At 36.9% G+C, this 27696-nt stretch overlaps 1 protein-coding gene across 3 annotated transcripts; it reads right to left on the bottom strand.

Moving 5' to 3' along the window:
- On the bottom strand, positions 1-27696 carry CDK7 (cyclin dependent kinase 7). 3 transcript variants are annotated; one of them, XM_065873610.1, is made up of 12 exons: positions 27510-27696; positions 27092-27151; positions 21362-21395; positions 20379-20446; positions 19571-19639; positions 17530-17640; positions 16169-16287; positions 14452-14551; positions 6835-6921; positions 2874-3023; positions 667-814; positions 1-259 (listed from the first exon to the last, which is right to left on the bottom strand). In XM_065873610.1, the coding sequence occupies exons 1-12, from the start codon at positions 27573-27575 to the stop codon at positions 231-233; spliced, it is 1041 nt and encodes a 346-aa protein (XP_065729682.1). In that variant the 5' UTR covers positions 27576-27696; the 3' UTR covers positions 1-230. The 3 variants fall into 3 exon arrangements, with proteins under 3 accessions (XP_065729682.1, XP_065729683.1, XP_065729684.1); XM_065873611.1 differs by lacking the exons at positions 19571-19639; positions 20379-20446 and having other exon boundaries at positions 231-259; positions 27510-27541; XM_065873612.1 differs by lacking the exons at positions 19571-19639; positions 20379-20446; positions 21362-21395 and having other exon boundaries at positions 231-259; positions 27510-27575.

The raw sequence follows: 27696 nt of genomic DNA, 5'->3' as shown, positions 1-27696 counted from the left end.
TTTTCAACTCTACATTTCAGAGAATTAAACTTATCTTACTGTTGCACTCTAATCAGAAAAATCAGAATTAAGTTTGTTTTAAAATACATTTAATAAAATAACCCAGTTTTACATATTTTACATGAATAGAATATTTACAGATTTCTTTTAAAGCATTTAATTAATGTTTACTATTTTGCCTTTTTCACTATATCCTTCAGTAGTACAATATTGTCCAGTGTTCTCTGTAACTAAAAAATTAGCTTCTTGGGTAATCCTCCTGGGGGGAAAAATGAGGTTGTTTACATTTAATCTTATAGCAATTTTAACCAGCCATTGCATTCCAACTACCTCTATTTTTACTCGCTTTGATTTTCCAATAGCACTAGTTAAACATTAAGCATACAGTGTACCAGAAGGAATTTATGAAAAGAGCAGGATGCACACGGACAGTACTTGTAACTCTGAGGTATACTCAAAAGTGCCCATGTCCTTTTAAAAAGCATGATGTAAGTATTCTCAATGGAAGTAAACATAGCTAAAACACCACACTCAACTTTATCCAATTTAAATTTATACAAGTAAACAGGTCACAGTCTACATTTCTTAGCTGCCCTTCAGTCACTAGCTATATATTAGCTATCTGGAGTTTTCTGAATTCATTTCTTGTGAAAATGAGAGTTTTACCTTGTTCCAAGGCCTCTGTTCTCTTCCGTTTTGTTGCCATGGCTGGATTGGACTGCTCCTTTAAAGCGTCCACTGGACAGTTTGGTCTTGGCAGCTGACATCCAGGTGTTGGCCCTGGCCGATTACTGAAATACTTAGTTTTCAATGCCTTTAAGAAGAAAAGATACCAGAGCAAGTAAGGTTTTAAGTGAATATATGAACTGTGTTTAAGAAAAGCTAACCGCCAAAATTTTAAGGAGCATTAAAAATACTATGTGAATACCCCCCTCCCCAAGCAAACTTAATTTCAAGTATTTCGACATGCAGATTACTACAAATAAACATCTAGCAGCCTAAGACTGATTGATAATTCCATTACTATAAGAAAAAGACACTACCTTCAAATTTTTCTACAATAGCCTATACTAAGTACAAAATATCCATAGTAAAATATTGTAAAATTCATCTCCCTGCACATTATAGGCTCTGTAGTTCAAAACACAGAGAGAGACTTGTTTAAAAAGAACTTCCAAGTTTATTTGTCACATCTACACGTATTCAAATTCCAAATCACATAAATTCTTAAAAATAAAGCTTTTAAAAAGATGTGATAGGTTGGAAACAATGGATTAAAATCCAACAATCCACTACAGATTAATAGAAATTTTACTTGGAAGGACTTGCCCAAGGTTACTTCTATTTACTACCAGTCCAATGTTCTATAATATGATATTTTTACTTAGTTCCAAAATTCCAATAAAAACAGTTTTATTCTAGATGACAAAGTTGTCAAGTTCATACTTTATCCGCATCATAGTACTGTTCAATAGCCACAAAAACTTAAGGTATTTCCTTTTGGATAATTCTTTTATGAACAAAAGGAAGTCATATAAATTTGTCAAGCATACCTCCCCCTACTTGCCAACGTAATATCATATGCAGTAATAATTTAGAGATTTCTTACTTCAGAAGAGTTGCATTTATAAAATATAACTTCCAAATCATAGCAGTTCCATAAGTAAATTAAACTAATTTTGAGCTACATAGAGATCTAAGAAGAGTATCACATTCCAACTTTTAGATATCTACAAGCCAAAACCCATTAAAAAAATTCATTCTATCAAAATACAACCCAAGTAAGTCATCACAACTAGTATTTTTCTATATATTTTGAGTTTTACTATTAACGAAAACAACTTTCTAGATAATCTGACCTGGTCTCAAGTTTCTTATGATGGAGATAATATGCATATATGCATGAGTGAAAAGGTAAAAATGAGTTACTTGTTTGAAATTAGAAGAGTAATTCCAGTGGTAAAATATCTATTATATATATATTAATGTGGCATGTACTGCTACAAAGAAAAGGCTTGTACAAGTAAATGCATTAAACAATGATTTGGTAGTCTGTAATAAACTTAAGTGAAAAAAAATCCACTTTGTATCCCTCATATATTGTACATTAATATGTTTTGTGAGATATGAAGATTTGTGACATTTCAATTGGTCTCTTCCTTTATGAAGGCAAATCATTGTACCGTGTTGCGTTTTTGCACTGCCTGTCCCTGCCCCAGTTTTGTGTGCTTGTTTTTAAAACAAAGAAAAAAAACCTTTTCAAATCTATAGGTCTTATATTTTTGTATTGGATAACATTTCTCTCTTCTTTTATAAGAGCAGGTACTCTTGGTCTTCCACATTTTTCTTGAGTTTCATTCTTATTTCCTTTAAATAACTCAGTTTCCATGTTTTTCTGTTTAGAATACCTTTCAATCTCTTGTAAGTATACAGTTGTATCAGACTATACCATTTTCTCCCTATTATCACTTTCTGACTGTGACAATGACCAGAATGCATATTTGAACTGCGTTTTATGCGGAAAAATCAAAACACTTTTGGCACTGATTTTAGCACAAAATTTTAGTTAATACATAAGAGTTTAATTGAAATATACCAATGCCTTAACAAATACAAAACCTTTTTTTTCCTCTCTAGTGAACTATTTGAAAGCAAATTAATTATGAAATAGAAATGTATTTATATGTGTTTAAGCAAGAATAAACTCTCCTGTACTTGTGTGCATCATATACTTTAATACCAGTCTGAATAGTGCTTGTAGCTTAGGGAAAAAATAAAATTTGTTACCCCTTAAAACAAAACAGAAACACATCTTTTCGGTATTTAAAGAATGTCAGAAAATCTTAAGAAATTCTAAAGATATGCTAAAATACCTGTGTGGCTGTAATTCGAGTACACGGATTAAATAAGAATAAGCCTTGTATAAGATCTAGCAAGTCATCTCCTGCTGCAATGAAGATATGCTGTAACGGGATTCCAGGGAAACTCTTAAATGTCACGAAATCTGGAAGACTACACATGTCCTGTAAAAATATTTTTATAATTCAAACGTAAGTAAAGAATCGAAAAGCATGTAGATCTCAAATGAATAAATAGAACTGTCATACGGATGATATGATGATCTATGTAGAAAACCTCAAGAAATGTATTAAAAAACTCCTACAACTAGTGAGCAGACAAGGTTACAGGAAGGTAAACATAAAAAAATCAACAGTAGTTCTCCATACTAGCAAAGAACATGTGGACACTGAAATGAAAAACAATGCCATTTAGAATCACTCAAAAAGAATGATGGAATGCTCTGGTGAAAATCTAACAAAACATGTGTAGGACTCATATACTGAAAGCTATACAATACTGATGAAATAAATCAAAGCTCTAAATAAATGGTGAGACCCATCATGTTCGTGTATTGGAAGATTCAACACCATAAGGATGTCTATTCTCCTCAAATTGGTATACGGGTTTAATGCAATTCTTGCCAAAATTCTGGCAAAATTATTATAGATATAGACAGGTTATTCTAAAATTTATATGGAAAGGAAAAAGAACTAAAATAGCTAAAAACAACTTTGAAAAAGAATAGAAGCGGGAGGAATCAGTCTACCTGATATCAAGACTTAATATATAGCTACTTAATTAAGACTGTGGTATTGACAGAGGGAAAGGTATCATAAACAACACTGTCCCCTCCAAAGACATTTTTAATCTCATACCTCATATAAAAATTAACTCAAAAAGGATCACAGAGTTAAATGTTAAATGCAAAACTATGAAACTTACAAGAAAAAGAAAATCATCAGGAATATCTTTTTGTTAGGACAAGAGTTCTTTGACTTGACATCAAAAGCATTATTCATAAAAAGAAAAATGATAAAAACAGACTTGATCAAAATTAAAAACTTTTACTCTGGAAAGACTGTGAAGAGGATGAAAAGACAAACTACAGTGTAAGAGAAAATTTGCAAAACATATACAATCACAGGACGAGTATCTCAAATATATAAAGTGCTCAGTACTCAGCCAAAGTACAAACAATCCAATTAAAAAACAAGGAAAAGACAAGAAGAGACATTTCATTAAAGCTATACAAATGACAAATAAATACATGAAAAGATATTCAACACTATTCATTAGTCATTAGGGAAGAGAAAATCCCTCAGAATGCTTAAAGTAAAAAAGTGACAAAACCAAATGCTAGAGAGGATGTAGAGGAAATGGATTACTCATATATTGCTGGTGAGAATAAAAAATGGTACAGCCCCTTTGGAAAGCAGTTTGCAGTTTCTTAAGCTAAATATGCAACCCATGACTCAACAACTGCACTTCTGGTCATCTGTCCCATAGAAATAAATGCTTATGCTTACACAAAAGCCTGTATGTGAATTTTTTTGGCCGTGCAGCTTGTGGGATGTTAGTTCCCCGACCAGGGATGGAACCTGGGCCCTTGGCAGTTAGAGTGCAGAGTTCTAACCACTGGACCGCCAGGGAATTCCCTTGTACATGCATGTTTATAATAGTTTTATTTGTAATAGCCCCAAACTGGAAACAATGCAGATGTGCTTCAACGAGTGAACAGTTAAGACAAACTGTGGTACATTCATACCACTCATCAATAAAAAGGAACGAATTATTGATACAACCAACAATCTGGATAAATCACCAGAGAATTATGTTGAATGTGAAAAAAAAATCAATCCCTAAAGCTTACATATTATATGACTCCATTTATAACATTTTTGAAATGACAAAGTTATAAAAATGGAGAACATATTAGTGATTGCCAGAGGTTAAGGAAGGAGTAGGAGTGGAATGAAAGTGGGTATTACTGTAAAAGGGCTCTTTGTGGTGATGTCCTATATATTAACTGTATCAATGTCAGCATGCTGGTTGTGATTTTTATCCTAACTCTGCAAGATGTTACCACTGTGGGAAGCTGGGTAAAGGGTGCAAGGGATATCTCTGTATTTCCTTCTGCATGTAAATCAAAATAAGAATTTAAAAAAAATCCACGGAAAACATCAGTAAGCAACTACTATTTAGAAAATCATGTCAAATAGTACAGAATAAATATTATGAACATGGCTCTGGAGTCACTAAGACCCAGACTGCAGCCCTAGCTCTGACACTGGGTAGCTTCAGGCAAGTTACTTAACCTCACTAAACCTCAGTTGTCTCATCTGTAAAATGGGAATAACAGTACCTACCTTAATAGGATTGTTGGGAGAATTAAATATAATTTATGAAACCCTACCATTAATGGCATACAGTAAGTGTTCAATAAATGAAAGCTATAAGAGCATATTTCACAATTAGAACAGACAGCCAACTTTCAATTAGAAAGTTGAGGAAGTAACAGCACAAAAGAAACTCAATTTCAGTTTCAGATAATTTCATTATAGTTTTAACCAGAAGATAAAGAGACTGATCAAAATTTCTCTTTTCTAGTATTTATTTTTTCCCCAGAAGATGAGGCTATAATAGAAAGGAAAATAAAAAGGTCTTCAATTATATATATATATATATTTTTTTTTTTTTTTTTTTTTTTTTTTGCGGTACGCGGGCCTCTCACTGTTGTGGCCTCTCCCGTTGCGAAGCACAGGCTCCGGACGCGCAGGCTCAGCGGCCATGGCTCACGAGCCCAGTCGCTCCGCGGCATGTGGGATCTTCCTGGACCGGGGCACGAACCCGTGTCCCCTGCATCGGCAGGCGGACTCTCACCACTGTGCCACCAGGGAAGCCCCTTCAATTATAATTTTACAATGAACAAATGGGACTTCCCTGGTGGTGCAGTGGTTAAGAATCCGCCTGCCAATGCAGGGGACATGGGTTCAATCCCTGGTCCAGGAAGATCTCACATACCGCGGAGCAACTAAGCCTACGAGCCACAACTACTGAGCCCGCATGCCTAGAGCCCGTGCTCCACAAGAGAAGCCACCGCAATGAGAAGCCCGCACACCGCAACGAAGAGTAGCCCCCGCTCGCCACAACTAGAGAAAGCCCGCGCACAGCAATGAAGACCCAATGCAGCCATACATACATACATACATACATAAATAAGAAAGAAAGAAAAAAGAATGAACAAGTGAGAATTTCACTGAACTGTAATATATAAAATTTAGCAATTTATCTTGTTTTAAATTTTATCACAGATTTAGTATTTCTTTTTTATAGACATGTAATGGTTTAAAAATAAATAACAGGGAGTTCCCTGGTGGCCTAGTGGTTAGGATTCTGGGCTTTCACTGCTGTGGCCCAGGTTCAATCCCTGGTTGGGGAATTGAGATCCTGCAAGCCATGAAGCGTGGCCAACAACAAAAAAATTATAATACTAAAAAATCTTGATTGTGTTAGTGAAAATTCAATAAATACACCCAAATCCATCAAGATATTGATAAACTAACATGGAACATCCATAAAATTAAATATTATATGGCTTAAAAAGAAAAAGGTCAATAATATTAAGTAAAGAGCAAGTTAGTTGCAAAAAAAATTTGTATGGTGTGATCCCTATTTTGCTAAAGAACAAAAGAAAAAGCAACTCTATATGTCTATATGTGCATATGTGTTTGTGTATGCATCCTCATAGCAAGACTTTACAACAAAATAAGAGTGATTAACCCTGGAATGGGAATTACTGGGATGGGAGAGGGCTATAAGTATATAGAAGGCTGGATGGTATATCATAATTTTAACTTTTACTTTGTATAACTTTTGCAATGAGTATATATTATTAATAAATTAAGACAATTAGTACATTTCTTTAAGTAATATTCACGTTATACACTATACAGAATTCTAACTAAATTTCAAAGAACATGTATGAAGGCTTACAGGCCACTGTTCTTCAGTTGGTGTGCCCAAAGTTTCAAATATTCTTGTTAGTTGATCAAGGTCTGAATCTCCTGGCAAAAAAGGAACCTGAAAGAAAGTGAGAGGCAGCCACTTCAAGATAGTTTTTGATAGCTGTTACATAAATAATACTATAAATTTAATTTAATAAAAAACACTAAACTATAACAAAAATTTAGTCTGAGGCATACTGGATATGGCATTAGATCCTGCCATTGCTATCCAAGTAAAGAGTACCACACTGTCCATTTTATTCACGCCTCTCATCTTTAATAAACACTTACCATGTAAGAGGCACTGTGCTAAGCTCTAGGCATTTAAACAAGGGAACAAGACAGTCCCTGCTCTCCCCTGGGGTGGACATGGTGAACAACGATGATACCAGTAAAGCAGTATTTACAAGATGATGTGTTCAGTGAGAGCACAGGATAGGATCCAAGCCTATATGGGAACAGCACCTAACCCACTCTGGACAGGTGAGGGAAGGCTTCCTACAGGAAGTGGCCATGAAAGTTGACAGATGAAGATGAGAGTTGCCGAAAGAAAAGTCTAAGATGGAAGAAGAAAACTATCCTAGCAAAAGGGCAGGTACAAAGGCTGGGAGGCAAGAGAATACATCTCTATTCCAATATTATTTAAACAATCTTGGCAAATTCTTTCTTTGAAGAGGTATACTGGCCAACTTTAAGAGGATAAATAATTATAAGTTACATATATACAGTGGAATATTACTCAGCCATAAAAAGAAACGAAATTGAGCTATTTGTAATGAGGTGGATAGACCCAGAGTCTGTCATACAGAGTGAAGTCAGAAAGAGAAAGACAAATACTGTATGCTAACACATATATATGGAATTTAAGAAAAAAAATATCATGAAGAACCTAGGGGTAAGACAGGAATAAAGACACAGACCTACTAGAGAATGGACTTGAGGATATGGGGAGGGGGAAGGGGAAGCTGTGACAAAGCGAGAGAGAGGCATGGACATATATACACTACCAAATGTAAGGTAGATAGCTAGTGGGAAGCAGCCGCATAGCACAGGGTGATCAGCTCGGTGCTTTCAGTGCCTGGACGGGTGGGAGGGAGGGAGACGCAAGAGGGAAGAGATATGGGAACATATGTATATGTATAACTGATTCACTTTGTTATAAAGCAGAAACTAACACAGCATTGTAAAGCAATTATACTCTAATAAAGATGTAAAAAAAATAATAATTATAAGTTAAACGTCAGTAAGCTGATAAGAAATGATCAAAATCTTTGCTACACAAAGACATTATTTTCCAATTCATTTCTCAGACATGTAAGTATACAAGAAAGAAAAAAAAAAAGGAGTTTTCTCTACTCTGTGAGTTAAGAGGCCTTTGGCACTGTTAAAGGCAATGAAAAAGTTTATAGAATCACTGGGAAGACATGAAATTAAGTACCAAGTCTCCCAACATTTTTATTACTGTGGACCTCTACCAGCAACAAAACATAACAAAAACACCTCTGCCAGTTATCAATATACTCCAAATTCATCCTTTTTGACTCTCCATAAAAATGGATCTAGGCCCTTTAAATATTTTTCCTTTGCCAAGTGAAGCTTTGTCAGTAGAGAATGCTGGAGAGACATCACAGGAAGAAAAGTTTTGCTTCCTGGTTCCAGTCGGCTTGCCGGGCAGGCTCCTGCACCACTCTCAGCTTCTAGAATCGGTACCAGGTTCCTGCAGTGTGACCAGTTTCTCCAGTGTTCAGTTCCAACAGTGCACGGAGGCCAGCAGCTTCCCTCTAGAATGCCCTGCAGATGGTTTTGTAGCAGTGCCTCTAGAGAAATGCTTTCCTCAGCACCTGAAATACCCTGAACAGCTTTCCTCAGCATCCAAGAGGACAGATTTCCAGCAAGTTCAGCACAGCTCTACAGCAGCTTCTCGGCCAACCAGTGAGCCACACTGTGCCCTCTTCAAGAGGTCTAGATCTCAGCCCTGGGTGTCCTCTCATTGGGTGCTCTGTCCTTAGTCCTAGGGTTACCCCTAGGTATAAGGGTGACTGACTGCTCTTTATATCTGCTATTCCTATATTCTTTAGAGTTCTCTTTATTTTTTGTTAGTCAATCCCTCATTACTACAACCTCTTGTCATAGTTAATAATTCTTTATATTAAACTTCCCTTTTCAAATTCATGTGTGGTTTCTATATTCTGATTGGACCCAGACTTAACATAAACCCTATTTAAAATATGTATTTATAATAGCGTGCTATCATGTATATTAAATGTGAATAAAATAGAAACTAGAAGGGATATTAAATAACATTTCATAAATCTTTTTTTAAAAATATTTATTTATTTTTGGCTGTCGGGTCTTAGTTGCGGCACATGGGCTCTGTAGTTGCGGCATGCAGGCTTAGTTGCCCCGCAGCATGTGGGATCTTAGTTCCTCTGACCAGGGATTGAACCCACGTCCCCTGCACTGGAAAGCAGATCCTTAACCACTGGACCACCAGGGAAGTCCCCATAAATCTTTTTAGACATGCTCACATTTTCTTCTTATACCTTCTTCTTATACCTTCTTATACCTCTGCTACTTTGCAAACCACCAACGTAAATTGTATTATGAGATCTGAAGACAGGGACACTCATCATCATAGCCTTAGTTTTGTGAGCAAGCTTGCAATTTAACCAGATTTTAAGGATGGCTGTTTTTGTCTGATGTAAGAAATTTAAATTAGAATGAGCTGCCTAATGCGTGGATTTCGGATCCCTCACAATGTGTTCTGTTGTCTTCAATGTTGCTTTTGAGAAGTCTGATGCCATCTTTTCCCTAATCCTTTATTTTGGTTTCTGTGTAAGCTTTTCATGTTTTTTCTCTCTGTGGAAATAAAGGCTTTTTCTTAAGAATCCCCTGGTATTCTGAAATTTCACCATGTGTCTGGGCATGGATCTTCTTTCATTCATTGTGCAGAATCTTTATGGCACTTCCAACCTATTCACATCCATCAATGCTGGGCTATTTTCTTATGAATTTCCTACCCTCGATTTTCTTTCTTCTCCTTTGCTATATTCTAAGATCACTCCTGGATCAATCTTCTCATTTTCTTATCTTTTCCCTACTATAGTCCATCTCTTTTATCTTTTGGTTCTATTTAATGAAAGAGTTCTTTAGCTTACTTTTCTACTATTTTTGTTTGCTTTTAGTTATCCTTTTTGAAAAATTTCAAGTATACTTTATTCTTTGATTGTTCCTTTAGTAACAGAGCATCATGTTCTTGTTTTATGTATGCAGTATATTCTCTCAGTTCTCTGAAGATTTGGTGCAGGTGGGGAGGCGAGGATGAATTTTCTTCTGCTACCTGATAGTTTCTATTTTTTCCAAGTTTCTTTTTTAGTTTGTTTCAGTCTGTCATTCATGTTGGAGGCTTTCATCAAATACCTGATGATCCTTGCCAATTATCTGGTTATCCTTACATGTTGGAAGCAGTCATAAAATCCTTGATAACTATCTGGTGATCACTGGCTAACCATTCATATTTAAAGGTAAGGTACTAAAAAAGCTGATTCAAAGCATTCTATCTATGAAAAGAGCTTGTTAATTCATGGCCTTTATCTAGAAAGATTGGACAGGTAGCTTAATGCCAGTTACCTACGGGTCTATTCTCTGGGACCGTTCAGTTCTTCCAGTGAAGGATCCTCTAATCTTTTACCTGAGTTAAAATGAGTTTTACACTGGCCGCCAGGGTTCTGGGAGCTGAACAGGGAAATAAGTTGGAGGTTTTACTGTTTAGTGTGCAGACTTTCATGTAATCTGTGTGTTTTCACCCTGGCATCTCACCCCCATCCTTCACTGTGTCTAAGGATGCCCATGTCTAGAGATTCCTGCTTCAGTTTCTTTGGAGAATAAACCTTTCCCTGGTGGAGGAATAAGTCAGGGGGAAGTATAGCTGGGGGAAGGAAAGTAACCTGGTCGTGTCGGGGACCTTGTTATTAAGTGCTCAATATACAGGTTTTTCAACCAACCCTTCTGTTTTTAGTCCTGCACCTCATTATTGCCATCAATGATCACTCTCATTGCTAAGCAACTCCAGGATTCTGTGTGCCAAACAAAATTTGCGTTCAGTTGGTATCCGTTTCTGAAGACTTTTAGCCTTCTTCATTTCTGGCTTCATATCCTCTGGCATAGGGTTATAGGCACCTCCTAATTTCAAACATTTATGTTTGTTTCTTTTTAGAGATAATTTCTGAGGGGGGGAGATTTTTGCCTTGCCATCTTAAAAATCCTCAAGATATAATTATCACTTTATTTTAAAATGTCTTCATTGTATTAAGCATCAATGCAACGTTGACTAAAAAAATCCACTGTCTGGGACTTCCCTGGTGGTCCAGTGGTAAAGAATCTGCCTTACAATGCAGCGAACGCTGGTTCGATGCCTGGTCAGGGAACTAAGATCCCACATGCTGCAGGGTAACTAAGCCCACGTGCCGCAACTACTGAGCTTGCATGCCTCAAGTAGAAAGCCCGCATGCAGCAAACTACAGAGTCCATGCACTCTGGAACCCACGTGCCACAACGACAGAGCCCACACACCCTGAAGCCTGTGCGCTACGACTAGAGAAGAGAAAACCCTCATGCCACAACTAGAGAGAAGCCTGCATGCCACAATGAGAGATCCCACACGCCTCAACGAAGATCCTGCATGCCACAACTAAGACCCAACACAGCCAAAAATAAATAAAATAAATAAATAATAAATAAATCTTTTTTTTTAATGATTTGGCCTCCCAAGTCCTAGTCAGTATTTTTATATTTGTTTGTTTGTTTGTTTATTTATTTTTGACTGCATTGGGTCTTCGTTGCTGCACACAGGCTTTCTCTAGTTGCAGCGAGCAGGGGCCACTCTTCTTTGCGGTGCGTGGGCCACTCATTGAGGCAGCTTCTCTTGTTGTGGAGCATGGGCTCTAGGCACGCGGGCTCAGTAGTTGTGGTTCGCAGGCTCTAGAGCGCAGGCTCGGTAGTTGTGGTGCACTGGCTTATCTGCTCTGCAGCACGTAGGATCTTCCCAGACCAGGGCTCGAACCCATGTCCCCTGCATTGGCAGGCAGATTCTCAACCACTGTGCCACCAAGGAAGCCCTTTATTGTTCTTTTATCCTGTTCTATAACAGCTTCTTAGAGGACACCAGAATTTAACCAATACAATTGTGACTAAGCATATGAATGAAAACTTTTCAGTTTTAGGAAAAAGAGTCCAATTAATCCTAAGAGGAAGAGAAGTACTGAGTTCAACAGTACAGGAACCCAAGAGGGACTTCCCTCTGGTTCTTTTCAGTATGACTCCACTCATGACTTCTCTTTTAGAATTGTGTTGAGATTCATCTTTTTAAGAACAATGACATTGTAGAAATTTATTTTTTCTTTCTCAGGTCTTTACAGAGAGGCAGGGATCACAAACCAAATATCAGAAAATCAGCAAGTTTTTTTATGCAATAGGCATGAACAATAACATTCTTGAACATCTGATATCCTATAGCCTCTAACATCCATGTGCATCCAGAAGCCTATGCAAAAACTGATGGAAGCTCTGTTCTGAGCTGATACAGCCAAACTGAAGTATTGGAATGTCAGAGGGCTGAAGATCAACCACAGGCCAAGCCATTAGCTCTGGATCCTCACCATCTGGATGAAGTAAGAGTATGGCAGGCAGCTGCTGGTTGATCAAATTTTTGTATCACCACATCATCTCTAGGGAATGCTCTAATGCAGGCCAGTAGGATGCCCAGTGACCTTCCTATAAAGCATAGAATGTCTCCCCCAAACTACTTCTTATTTACAAACTAAAATGGTTATCTTTGAAACTATCTAGACCAGATAGTGGCATTTGCTCAGTAGGTAATATCCAAGTTTAGATTTTCTATTAATCACTATGTCTCATAACATGATTAACAAAAAAGAACATAAACAGATCATAAATTAAAAAGTAGATTTGTGTTATTTAGTGACATAATACTCCACTAGTATAAATATTTCTCAATTCCTTTTCAGAGGTCAGAATGCAGACCAATTTGCTTCTAAAATGTTTTAAAGTATATAGACTACTTTGGTTGGATACAGGATTACTTATTATTGCTCCTGTTTTCTAGTTATTAAACCTTCTATAAAATTTATATAGAAAAAAAACACTTTAAAGAAGTTAAACGCTTATATTAGCAAATCTTCTGAATAACCCTGGCTTTCAACTATTATCTATTTGGACTGCAGAATCTCACCACAGATTTAGAACTGTGTGGACAGCATTTCCAAGGATATTTTCAAATGAGTACAGAGAAGTTTAAAATAGGAAACATTTTTAATTGTGCTGGAAAAATATATGGCAAAATGGTACAGTTCTTCACCAAATAGGGCTGCCTGTCAACTCCTTCATAACCTTAATAATAATTCCAGCAACGACGCCAACGGTTAGCAAGACTCCAACTATGACTTCAACCAGGTCCACGATTTCTAACCCATTTATTCTCAACTGCTCTCTCTCTCTCCTTACTTTCTAAATGGAATGATCAGTCATAACACTAGGGGCTATGGAATTCCGTTTCTGTCTTGGTCATGAATGAACTGGGCTTTTGAGAGTTAACAGAGTCTCAAATGTACCCTTCCAGTAAACTCTGTTTTTGTTGAGTAGCATAGTTGTCACACCAGGTGATTCAGAGGACCCACTACTACAGGGATTACTTACGTCATCTTCAAGCCTAAATGTGAGGGTTTCTTCTACAAGCATTCAGAAGGGTGAGCATCTCAAAATGATGCATAGAACTCACACTAAACTAAGAAGGTATCTTCTCTCTGGCGTACAGAAGCTATGTTCTGTGTTCAAGGAAATAAATAGCTGTATTTTTGTGTTTTGGGTTCACATTTCATTAAATACACATGGCTTGAGGAGAGGGGGAGTAGAGGCTGGAATCTGGAATGTAAGAAGGAAAAACACTCAGCCTCAGTGTGATTTCCCAATACTCCTCTGCCTTCATCATTGAGAAGGGCTAAACTAAACTTCATAGCTGAAGAAAACTTACCAAGTTGGCATCTTTCTCTACAGTGAGGGAAGGGAGAGGATGTCTCATTGTAAGATGGTCTCAGTTTGAGAAATGCTATAGGACCACCATGTCTGCTCTGCTTGAACAGAACTAAAACGCTCCTCTCACACAATATTTAAAGTTATGCAGAGCTGCATCTGCAGTGGTTGGTATTATGTATCTCTTAAAGTGAACTTTTAAACAGTCCAAACAAAAAAGTACCAGAAGTACATAAGTTTATCCTAACACTTTTAGTTACTGTAGAGACAGTACCATATTACAGCCCAATGAGATTTATTATAGTTACATTTCAGAACACAGAATGATCTATAATAAAACCTTTATTGTCCTAAGTGGGAGATCTCATCTCGCATTAGCATTAATAAAAAGGTTGTACTTGGCAGAGGTGTTTTTTTTTTATTAACCTGTTTGTTGGCTTTTTGTTTCAAGGATGGTACTCCTCTCTGGGAATTACTTCTGGGAAGATAATTATTACACAAATTATAAAAACAAATTCCTATAACAATACTGAAGTGTGTACATCAATTCCAGACTTACCCTTAGGAGCAACTCTGCTAATATACAGCCAACAGCCCACATGTCCACACCTACACCATACATTCTAGCTCCAAATAGTAGCTCAGGGGCCCGATACCACCTGAAGAACAAAAAGAAATACTGTCATTTTAGGATGGAATTAAAGTATTTCTTAGAGAAAATTCCTCAGCAAAACATCATCTACTGATGAAATGCACTTTTATGGATATATTAACTCAAGAAAAATTGGCTATAAAACCAACAAGTTCCATATTACTGCCAGGAAATTACATACACCCTTAGTCCATTCACTCTCCCACTTTGAGATGAGTAACACTTTCTTTCTCCAGGAACCCTCAACACCATCCTTCCTCTCAGCTGATGACCTTATTTCCTACTTCACTGAAATAATGCAAGTAATGAAAAAAAATTTCTACAGACTCACCTTCAGTCATTTGTATTCTCACAATCCGCCTTCCCATCCATAACTACAGACGAACTATCCATGATTGTCTTTAAAGTCAATCCCTCAACTTGGGCACTGACACCCCACTCTCCTGCCTATTTTCAAGGATATTGCTCCTCCAATTCTCTCCTCTTTCTCCTACATCAACTTTTTGTTCTTACTAGATTTTTAACATCAATGTCAAACATACCATTATTTTTTCTAGCCTTAAAAAATAAACTAAAATATAAAGAAACAAAAACTTCTTTGGACCCCACTTCCCCTAACAGTTACCCCTCATTCTCTGGTTGTCTGTTCTTACTGTCTCCATTTCCTCTTCTGTCATCCTCTTAAACCGGTTTCAGTCAGGCTTTCATCCCACCACTCCACCAAAATTGCTCTTGTTGAGGTTATCTAAATTGTTAATTCTCAGTCCTCACGTTAATTTGACCTATTAGTAGCATTTGATTTGCAAGAAGAGAAAGTATGAGAAACGAGTAGATGAAAACCAGTGGCACACAATACTCATGTATGTGGGTCCCTGTTTTCCTGAGTCCCCAGTATTCCTGAATGATGGGCTTAATCTTTCCAGAAATTACATGAACAACTACTTATATCCCTTACTTTTTACTCAGGGCTCAGGTGACTGACACTCAGTGAGATCTGGAGGAAGGTGACAAAGTAATTTAAAAGGATAGAGAATCTGATGACTTCTCAGATCCTTACAAGAGTCAGAGAAATTAACAAATGTCATCCTGACAAGATAAAATCTACCATCCCTATCTATTTAATGTGATTTTTAGTTTTTATACATAAAAAGTATGAACAGAAAATGGAAGCAACTAATAATATGCAAAACCCAAATATAAATGCACTGCTTTGTTTAGAGAATTTTCATTCACACTGAATGATATAAAATGTGGAACCAAGACTGACCAATAAAATAAACACAGGCCCCCCAAATCACATGCTTATGTACGAGAATAGGCACTACAGTTCCAACCTACCTAACTAAACTGTATAAGAAGTATAAATTAGTCCCCAAAATAACTTGGTAAATCTCTGAGGACTGAGTTAAATTCAACTCCGTTTGAAAGAAGGGCTGTATATTTTTTTCACTGTGGTAAGGTATACACAATATAAAAAAGGGCTATATTTTTAATAAAATACCAATAGCAATCCCTGAACTCTGCCAAAATTTCAGAGAAGACAAATGATGCTCATCTGTGTAATCACAATCATTTGTGTATATTCTACACAATATAAGGTTTCAGTTAGTTAAGGAATCCTTACCTGGTTACAACCTGATGTGTATAAGCTCTATTGGGGCTCCCAAATGATTTGGCCAGGCCAAAATCTGCCAGTTTTAGAACTCCATTTTCATCTAGCAACAAGTTGTTTGGTTTTAGGTCCTATATAGTAGAGGTTTTAAACAAACAAGTAAGCAGGGTGGAGAAGGATATCACAATGATACATTTAGTTGGCTTAAATTTAAACTTAGCAGAAATGGGGTAACACCCCAAATCTAAACAACCACCAATATTATTTTTATTGACATAAAATCCTACAAAGCAAAATAAGATTGGCCATATTACTTAGTGAGACATTGGGTCAAGGTACTTAATTTCACGAACTTCAATTTACCTACTTCACAGGTTTGCTGTGAGGATTAAATTTAATATTTCCTGTAAAAGCCCTAGTGTAGTGACTGGCTTATAGTAAGCACTCAATAAATAGCTGCTGCTATTTAATTTAGTAACAATATATATGGGGAATTCCCTGGCGGTTCAGAGGTTAGGGACTCTGCACTCTCACTGCTGAGGGCCCGAGTTCAATCCCTGGTCGGGGAACTAAGATCCCACAAGCCACGAGGCCAAAAACAAAACAAAACCAAACAAACAAAAAAACCCCCACTATATATGAACTTCAGTAAATAAAAATATTAGGCACTTATAAGGATGAGGAATACAGTCTTCACAATCTATGCTAAAAATATATTAGCAATAACCTATAAGGGATTCCAAGTGTAAGTATGAGAATTACTAACTATAACTTACTTATTTTTAGCTATTTCATCTAAATAGGGTGCCTAAGAACATCTACCTATCTAAATTATCAGCCTTGTTCTAGTAGCTGAACGCTCCTAACAATGACTCAGCCATTTCAGAAATTTTATTTCATTATTTCCTAGAATTTTAGAGCTACTAGAAGTATTTTTCCAAAGGTATTTTTGCATTGCATAATTTAATCCAGACTCCCACTGTTTTTGGTTTTGTTTATTTTTTTCCCATTACAACAGTACAGCACAAAGAACACTGGACTTCAAGCCAAAATGTCTAGGTTCTAATACTATTGTCAGTTTTCAGCTGCTGACCTTGAAAAAAAATACGTAACTTTGGTCAGCAACTTAGCTCTTCAACTATGAAAAGCATGAAGGACTAGGTCTCTTCCATTTCTAAGTTTCATATAGTAATTGAGAGTCCTCACAGCACCACGTAGTGGAACTGAAGGGAGCACAGAGGAAGAAGGTTGGATAAAATGGCCCAGCTCTATTTTGTAACAATTTACATACTCAGACCTTTTGTGTAATAAATTGGCTACATAAAGTCTGACTACAACATGAAGAAGCAATAATATTTGGTTAAAAACCTTACCCTATGTAGAATCCAGTGTTGATGTAAATATTCTAATCCTTGAAGAGTCATCAACATGTAGGCTTTGATGTGTGATGGTGTCAGCACAAGACTGTTATCTCTTATTATAACCTGTAAAGCAGGCATACAATATACGGGTAAGCTTTATTATTCCAAATGGACTCTACTATATAAAATCATTTACAGACATAAAGTGGATTTATTCATAGAGGAGAATCTCAAGAGAGCTTGCCTAACTCTCCTTAGGAAGTACTGTCAGAACCTCCAATTATATGGTTAGGGAAAGTATCTTTGGTTTGGAAAGAAAGCAGTGCTTTATGTCCTACTGCTTTGTTTTTAGGCATCCATGTAGCAAACATCTGTTGTTTTCACTTGCCCCCAGATACATAGCCCCTTCTGACAACAGCATTCAACACTCCATCTGTTTCCAGCTTAGTCCACGTGGTTAAAACAGGACTGTGCACTACCTGTAGACTTCAGAGGTAGACACAACGACCCAGGCATGGTCAGTCACCACACTGCAGCCTGCTTTCCAGACTAGCTCAGGGATGGATATGTGAGCCAAGCCAAGGCAAATATTGGTGCTAGAATCAAAGGGAACAAAGCACTTTCTTTCCTCAGGGATTATTAAACTCTAAGGACTGAAGCCTGCAAGTGCCTGAGCCACTATATTGAGAAATTCTACCCATGAACAAGGCAACAGAGAGAAAACAGTTAAAGTGAAAGACTGTGTTAAATTAGCATTATTTGTGAACTATGCCTCAAGTCAGTCAGTTTATTCCTAGACTTTTTGTTATATGAGATAAAAATTCACATTTTCTTTTTTAAAAAATAGGTAAAATATACGCTTTTAATCTCACAGTTCTATGAATTTCAACAAACACATCCAGTTGTATAACCACTACCATAATCAAGACATAGTTTCATAACCCCCTAAACTCTCCCCAGGCCACTCTCTACTCAATCCTCCCCTCGATTCCCTACCCAGGCAACCCCTGATCTGATTTTTGTTCCTTTAATTTTGCCTTTTCCAAAAAATCATACATGGAAGCATATAATATCAATAGCTTTTTTTTTTTCGCGGTACGCGGGCCTCTCACTGTTGTGGCCTCTCCCGTTGCGGAGCACAGGCTCTGGACACACAGGCTCAGCGGCCATGGCTCACGGGCCCAGCCGCTCCGCGGCATGCGGGATCCTCCCGGACTGGGGCACGAACCTGTGTCCCCTGCATCGGCAGGCAGACTCTCAACCACTGCGCCACCAGGGAAGCCCAATATCAATAGCTTTTTGAGCCTGGCTTCTTTTGTTTAGTATAATGTATTTGAGATTCACCTATACTGTTGCATATGTTAGTAGTTTGTTTCTTTTTATTCTCAAATAGTATTCCACTTTATGATTACACATTCACTTAATGAAAGCTATTTGGGTTGTTTCCAGTTTGGGTAGTGACAAATAAAGCTAAACATCTGTGTAGTCATATGTTTTTGTTTCTCTTGGATAAATAAATACGTAGAGGAAGTATTTACTAGATTGTACCTTAAGTGTATATTTAATTGTATAAGAAACTGCCTAACTGTTTTCCAAAGTGGCTGCATCACTTTGCATTCTCATCAGCAGTGTATGAGAATTCCACTTGTTCCACATCCTTGGAATGTCCATTACTGAGATTCAATTAATATTAATGAAAAGTATAAAATTTTATTTTTCTCAAAAAGAAACCTGGCTTTCAAAAGGATATTCTGTGATAATATCACAAAGAAGTTCCAAATCCTCCGAAGCCAAACACTCATTTTTCGAAAAAGGAATGTCAATAAGGTATTCGGAACTTGGTAGACACAATGCTATTGAAATCCAACTCTTGTATTTAACCCTGGGAATATGGCTAAATGATTCAGAAGATCTTTGACTTGAGAACACATCTAGATTTCAACAAAATTAAGCATTCTTTTGACTGCCAGTATCTTCAAAGGTAGAAAATAAACATTTAGATTCTCTTTTGATAAATAGAGAAAAAAAATTCCTCCAGGAATTTTAATCTTACCTCTAGGTCAGTTTCCATAAAATCAAAGACAAGGCTAATATTAGATTTATGTCCAAAAGCATCAAGGAGCTGCAAAGCAAAATTTAAAAAAAATCAACATGTGACTCTCTATTAAACACTTGACAGTATTAAAGTAATTTTTAAAAACTTAAACAAGCATTTGGATTGTTGATAATTCTCTGTAAAGTTTAAATAATTTTATTAAATTTAATATTTATCTTTTTTTTGGCTAGGAGTTAGTACTTTGAAGCACAGGATACTAAACCTTACTATTAAAAACAAAATCACTAAATACTTAACCTCTCCCTCCAAATTTTGGAGTTATAATAAAGATATGAATTAATGAAAACCTCATTTAAGTCTCCAATTTAGAAAAATTCCCAAACTTGGTACTTAAGAACATCCTACAAATAGCATCAGCAGCTATCATTCCTTGAATGAGCGTGTTCTCTATGCCAGGCACTATCCAAGGTACTTTACGTGTATTCAGTCTCATAACAACGCTATGAGGTAGGGACTATGGCACAGAGTTCAAGGGAACTTGCTAAAGGTCTTACATATGCTAGAGCTCTCTAGGCTTCAAAATGATCTCTGAGAAAATTAGCCTGTACGCCAATATTTAATTTATTTCATCAGTTGTATAGTTTTTAAGACACTGCCTACAAGAACAATTAGGATAGAAAATAAATTTCAGCCTTTTTGCAAGGCTCATCTAGAACAACTTATTTTGCTGAGCCTTCAATCAACATCTACCACATTCAGGAAAGGCAGGGTCCCAAATCCCAGAAACAACTTAGATCATACTCACACCAATTATATTTGGATGACTTAGCTCCTGTAATAATTTTATCTCTCTTAAAGCTGTTCTATTTATACCTACATAAAAAGGCAAAGAAAAAAGTGAAAAATAATTCTGAAATCTCAAACCTTCTTGTAAACGTATTTTTTGGGAAAGGTCAGTCTGATGAAATAGCGATGACTATTCCTCAGGAAAAAAATAACAATTTTTATGACATATCTGTTTCCATTTTATATTGCTTTATTTTTAAAATAGCTTAGCACAGACTATGATAAATGGTGAAAAAAGTATTCACTTTATCTGTGAGATATCAGATCTGAAAACTGCTGGAACAACATGTACACAAGTGTGTAGCATATAGGTGAGAAGTTAAAGTTAAGTTAATGGCTCCCTTCTCTTGCCTTATCAGTAGCAGATTCTTTAAGCTAACAGCAAACTAGTGATTAGATACCATTTTGCCCAATGTGAAGGATGGAACTCAACATTTAAAATAAAATCTGGTACTAGTTATTACAGAAATGATGGATCCTTTACATAGGAACTATTTCTTGATGACTAAATAGGACTTAGCACTCTAGCAAATAAGGCTTTGGAAGAAGGGGTAAAAAAAATCTTTCCCCTCCATACATTTATTCTATAGTACGCTTTGTATACTTCCATGAATCCTGAATTTTCAAAGTAATCAGAAGCTCAGAAGAAGAAGAAACAATGGCTTGTAACAACACCTAAAGCAGTAACGAAGACAGCAAGACAAGTCACTAATAACCTTGCTGTCTTCCATCTACTTAGGTGACTTGAATATTCTTCTGAACACCCAAATGGTGAAAATCACAAATAACCTATCTCTATCCTGAGTCTATCTTTACTCTTCTGGGACCCTGCAATAACTCTATCCAGAACCACTGTTAACTTTAATTAATACTTTGTTCTCTTCCTCACTGAGAATAAGAACCTTTCCTGTTCTGTCAGATTACATGAAATAAGTTACTCACCATCTTTAGCTTCTGATCTATGTCCAAGTTTGATCTGGCAGAGGAAAAAACAAACACGTTAGAAATATGTTAAATTATTTAGACCAATGCATATATATAAACACTTCAAGGACTTTGCTGGTGGCGCAGTGCTTAAGAATCCACCTGCCAATGCAGGGTACATGGGTTTGAGCCCTGTTTCAGGAAGATCCCACATGCCGTGGAGCAACTAAGCCCGTGTGCCAGAACTATTGAGCCTGCGCTCTAGAGCCTGCGAACCACAACTACTGAGCCCGAGTGCCACAACTACTGAAGCCCGCACACCTAGAGCCCGTGCTCCGCGACAAGAGAAGCCACCGCAATGAGAAGCCCACGTACCACAACAAAGAGTAGCCCCCGCTTGCCACAACTAGAGAAAGCCCCCCGCACAGCAACAAAGACCCAAAGCTGCCAAAAATTAATTAATTAATTAAAAATTTAAAAAATTCTTAAAAAAAACTTATAACAAAAATATGTAGCAACTCATATGTAGCTAGTATTAGTAGGCAAGAAGAGAGTGGGAACCATGAATCAGAAAGGCAAAATTAACAACATAAGAAAGGATCAAGTACCTATCATTCCTTTCCCCTTAAGTTTTGAATTACACATCTTTGTTAGATTAAATGAGGAACAAATAATTAAACGCATAGAGACTAATAAACAAAAGGAGCACTTCAAGTTAGACTACTTCGGAGGAAATGCGTAACACATAAAATAAGATGCTTAATGTGTCCAACAATATGCTCCCAGGGACCACATTTTCCAAAAAGAAAAATTACAAATTGCGACGGATATAGAAAATGGTTAAACTGTTGTTTCTGTGAATAAGCACATCAAACTGCATTAACAGGTTCAGTCTTACACAAAACCAAGTACCAGGTTAAAGAACAGGAGCTAACTACTTTATACAATGACAACGTAACCAAGAATACAAAAAAAAAAATCCTACTCCAGAAAATCAACTATTCTACTTTAAAAAATATCCCCCACCTATATAATACAAATAGAACTTTTAATTTAAAGGTAGGCTATTTATTATAGCACCAAAAAATATAAGGCACTTAGGAATAATGCCAACAAGAGATGTATGAAGCTTTCCATGAACACTATAAAGCACTCTTAAAATATGCTTAAGAAATGAGATCAAAATAAATATAGATAGCATGTTCATGGATAGGAAGACTCAATATCATAAATGCGTCAAATATGTCAATTCTCTTTAATGGAACTAAATGTAAAGTACAAGAGCATTTTTCAAGGACATTGACAAATGGATTCTAAACTTTATATGGAAAAGTAAAGAGCTAAGAACAGATCATTTAAAACATTATTATATTTTCTAAACATAATAAAAAATAGACTAGTTTCATGAAGCCATCTACTTCATCACCCAGATTCAATAATTACCAATATTTTGCCATACTTACTTCATTCATTCATCCTCCCCTTTTTGTTGGCTACAATATACACTTTTTCAAGTCCCAGACTTCATGTTATTTCATCCCTATATATTTAAGTAGGCACCTCTAAAATGTGGACATTTTCTTACATAACTATAATGCCATTCTCATACCTAACAAAATTAATAATAATGCCAGAGTAGCATATAACAACTAGTTCATATTCAAATTCTCCTGATCTGTTTCAAATTTCTCAACTGACCCACAGAGTAAGCCAAGATAATTTTGAAGAAAAATAGCTATGTGGGACTTACCAGACTTCAAGACTTTATAAGGCAATAGTAATTATAGGCTTATTGTATTGGAGCAGGGATGGGGGGGGAAAAAGTCAACCAGTAAAAAAGAATAGTGTGCCCAGAAACAGATGCAAGTAGAAAATGGAACTTGGCATTACAACTCACCAGGAAAAGGACATACTATCAATAGTGTTGAGAGAGCTGGGGAAAAAATACTGGATCCCCATACTACACAACAAAGAAAATTTAATTCCAAATGGAATGAAGACCTAAATGTGAAAAGTAATACTTTAAAATTTTTAGACGAAAATATAGTAGAATTCTTTATAACCTGGAGGTAAGGAAGCACACAAAAAAGGGAACCAATAAAGGAAAAACATGGACAAATTTAACCAAATTAAAATTTTAAATATCTGTGCCTCAAAACATACCATAAATCAACTAAAAGTCCAGCCAAAGACTGGGAGATGATGATGGAAAAAATTTTTACATACTGAAGTATGGAGAAGTCATTCTGGCTTATACATGATTTAACAAACTTTTTGCTAACTAGAACAGCCTGTTTTGTGGTCTATCAAACACACATTGTACATCTGCTTTTAACCATTGAAAAAAAAAGGGTGCATTGTCCCCGAAGTAAAGAATGTCCATTTTGAAGATAGGGATAAATGCCTCCCTTCCAGGGACTTCAGTAGTAGTACCCCTTTGATGATAAGGCTCCCTTCCCGGGAGCCATGGCCATACTGACTCACTGTGTACTCGGTGACCTGTCTCCGGCTGATCTGTCTTTTTTTTTCTTTTTTTGAAACTTTGAAGGAATGTACCCCTGTCATGCTTGATGTTTTCTGTTCTGACAAGATATAAATTATGCTGAAAACCATACTTCTTCAGAACAGTTCCTCAGAGCTATCTGACAGACTGTCTTCTGGGCTATAATCCTCAGTTTGGCTTGAATAGTACTCTTCTATTCTTATTACAGATCGGTAATTTATTGTTTACAGCAACGAGGGTATCTCCAGTGCAAATTTCTGATAAAGGATCAGTATCCAGAATATATAAGAAATTCCCCACCAAATCAACAGGAAAGAAAAAAATGTAGGCAACCTAACAGAAAAAGTCTAAAAAGCCAATAAATCTAGGAAAAGATGATCAACCTCACTGTTAATCAGAGAAGTATTAATTGAAAAAACAACCATATACCATTTTCGATCCATCTAATTGGCAACTGTTACAAAGTCTGACAATACAAAGATGGTGAGAATGTGGTGGGAGGTTAAACTGATCCCACCATTTTGGAGAGCAATTTGACAACATATGGTGACATTGCTGCGTATTCTCTATGCAGCAACAATTCATAATTGGTTTCAACTAAAGATACATTCTCTAGAGAAACTCACGTATGTATAAGAATGTCTGTAGAAGGACTGTATAAAAGTAAAACATTTAAAAAAAACCAGCTTAAATGTTTATCAACAAGAGTTTGGATAGACCAATTTTAGTGTAGCCACATAACAGAATCTAATCACTGATGAGCATGAATAAACCAGATCCACATGTATCCATCTGGAAGATTCCAGAAATAATACTGATTCAGAAAAACAAGCTGCAGAAGAATATTGCGTGCGCACGTGCCTGTGTGTGTGTGTGTGTGTGTGTGTGTGTGTGTGTAGGGAGAGAAAGAGTTTAGAAGTATGCAACACTATATATTGTTGAGATACATAAAACAAATACTGAAAAATGAAAAAGGCTCCAAAAGGCTACCATAGGGGACTGGTTAAATAAATTGGGAAACATAAATTCAATACAATTGTTTAAAAAGGATAAGGTAGATTAATGATGTCTTAAAAGTCTAAAATACAATAGGCAAAAGAATACAGAATACATAGCTTACTATCCCTTTTTTTGTAAAATTAAACATGTCAGTAAATGAGTGGGAGTAGAAATTGAGTGTTGGGAAAGGAAGGTGCACAAGCACCACATCTCCAATGTTTACAGTAGGAAGTATAGAAAATGTCTAAAACTAGGGAAAGAGAGCACTCAAGAAATAATGATAAGCATACTATCTAAAGAAATGGATGTAAATAGCAGAGAAAACAGTTTTGGAGCTGAAAGTGATTGCTCCAAGGAGTGAAAACCAGCGGTAGAGGAGACAGGCATGCTTGGTCTAGTAACTGACTTTTTTTAAAAAAATATTTTGAGAAATAACTGGTTTAGTACAAGGAGAAATATTTCTGCTTTATTTTTTTGAGGTACAGTTTATGTATACTATTATATAAGTTTCATATGTATAACATAACAATTCACAATTTTCAAAGGTTATATATTCATTTATGTAACGGTTATATGCCATAAAACCACAAAGATGTACTGTTTGAAATAAAAATTAAATGTAAAAGAATATTCCATTATGAGTCACTTTCAAGGGGTACAAGTCTATCACTGAGAAATAGGATGAATTCTAAATCCTAGTTTATGATAAAAGTAAGCAAACAAGAAAACCCACTAGGATTTTCAGAAAACCACAGAATTCAATGAGATTATACCAATTTGAAGAGACTATATCAGTCAAGTCAATACATTTTTAATGAGTGTCTGCAAATGTACCAGACACAGTCCTAAATATAATTCAAGTGGTAGTAAACAGAAAATAAACTCATAGGTAAAAGACTTTAGATTTTGATAAACGCTATGAAATAATAATAGAGAAATATGCAAAGAACACCAGGTAAGAAGGGAGGCACACCTGTTTTAGCTAGAATGACCAGCAAAGGCGTGTATATACAGGAGATATTTGACTGAGATCTAAATGATAAGGAATCAGTCATGATTCCTGATTACATGATTACTCAGGTTTTAGAGTAAAAATATACTAACCAGAAGGCACAGCAGCAAATGCAATGATACCGGGACTGGGATGAATTTAATGTATTCAAGGGACAGCAAGGTCAGTATGGCTAGAATAAAGTGAACCAGGGGTAGAATCAGAAAAATAACTTTAGAAAGAATTAACAAAGTTAAGGGTTTCACAAGGGATTAGCTATGGCATTGGTTTATAGAACATAAACTGGAAAAGGAGATGAGACACGTCAGAAAAAGTAAAAAAGGTAACAATGGCAGGAATGATTGTGGAAAGGAAGAGTGGGAAGCAGGTGTTAAGAGTATGAGAGGGATATGCTTCAAAGGAATTAGGGATTTTCAAGGAGAAAGATTCAAAGCAGCAACAGGAATAATAAGGAAGGTGGTCACCTAAGCCACCAACAGGCCTGAGGTGTGAAGAAACCAGCTTCTCTTGAGAAGGTTATTGATTTCCGTAGTATGGGAAAAGGCAATCAACCTGGGAGCAGGACACCTGGATCTAAAACCTGGCTCTAGCAATTACTATCTGTGACATCTTGATGAGTCACCTAATCTCTCTTAGCTTCAGCCACCTCAAGTGTAAAATAGAGATACGCTACCTACTTCATGGGCTCTTATGAGGATTAAATGAAAAAATGAGGGTGAAAGTGCTTGGTATATACAGAGTTAACTAAATATGACCGAAGTTTCTTGAATGAATGCGAGTAAAAAAGCTACTGAAACCATTAAAAAAAAAAACCCGCACCGCAGCAATGTCATTAATGCTGGCGAAAGCCTTTCATGGTAAACCTGTACTCAGGAAATACAGATATACAAAGTGGATGCAGGTGAGGCAGAAATAGGGACCTGGAAAGGTCAGGTGTTCTGAGGACCCAAGAGACGAGCAGTATTTGTCCCCTTTTCCAACGTCTGCGTTTATAGAACAAACATAAGACACAGCTTCCTCTTCATTTCAATTTCAATGAATGCAACAAAACACAAGTTCAACCCGAGTTCCACGTTGTAACACAAGACACTAAGAAATTCTATTTTCTTTGAAAATGACCTAAGTAACTCCTCACTAGCAGAAAACGGTCCAGAGAAGTAAAACGGCCAGACACCGGCTCCCATATACACACACATCTTCAAGGAGACTCAAGGAAAAACAAACTGCAACTCACTTTCTTAATGGCGACAATTTGGTTGGTGTTCTTGTCTCTGGCCTTGTAAACCGTGGCAAACTAGAGAGAAGAAGAGGAATAAAGTTAAGTTGGTGAGAGTATTTTTGGTTTGTGTTTGCTTTTTTACTTTATTAGATTCGGGGAAGCAAGGAACCCAGGGTTCTTGGAAAAAACTCGCGGCGGCTTGAAACGTGGTGGGGCCGTCCACGTCTCGTTCTAGTCTATTCTTCGGAGAAGGCCGCTCAAGGTCTCATGTCCAGGGTGGACAGAGGGGCCGCAGGAGGGGTCTGGGCAGCCTCCCACAAGCAGAACGAGTAGCGTGGCCTGTCCGCGGGCTTCCACGAGAAAACCCGCGATGGTGTGAGGCGGTCCGGCGTTCCCCGCTCAGGGCCCTCCGAGCCCCGCCCGAGAATCTCACCTGTCCCTCGCCGAGGAAGTCCAGTTTTTCATAACGCTTTGCTCGCGACTTCACGTCCACAGCCATCTGTCACGCAGAGCTCGACTCCAACTGAAACGGCAGAGCTCCCAAGACAGCGAGAATTTAAAGCACCTTAAAGCCTCCCACAGCCACTTCCGCCCACTGAGCGCCGATGCCTCATTAACTC

Source organism: Phocoena phocoena, chromosome 3 (assembly GCF_963924675.1).
Source record: "Phocoena phocoena chromosome 3, mPhoPho1.1, whole genome shotgun sequence".
NCBI classification, from domain to species: domain Eukaryota; kingdom Metazoa; phylum Chordata; class Mammalia; order Artiodactyla; family Phocoenidae; genus Phocoena; species Phocoena phocoena.
This window is presented reverse-complemented; position numbering and strand designations above follow the sequence as displayed.

Coding starts and splice junctions, on each gene's coding strand:
- CDK7 (XM_065873610.1), bottom strand. CDS start 27,575: ATGGCTGTGGACGTGAAGTCGCGAGCAAAGCGTTATGAAAAACTGGAC. Junction 16,288..17,529: donor AACACTGGATTCTACATAGG/GTAAGGTTTTTA, acceptor TCTACTATATAG/GACCTAAAACCAAACAACTT. Junction 6,922..14,451: donor TAGCAGAGTTGCTCCTAAGG/GTAAGTCTGGAA, acceptor ACTTTCTTTCAG/GTTCCTTTTTTGCCAGGAGA.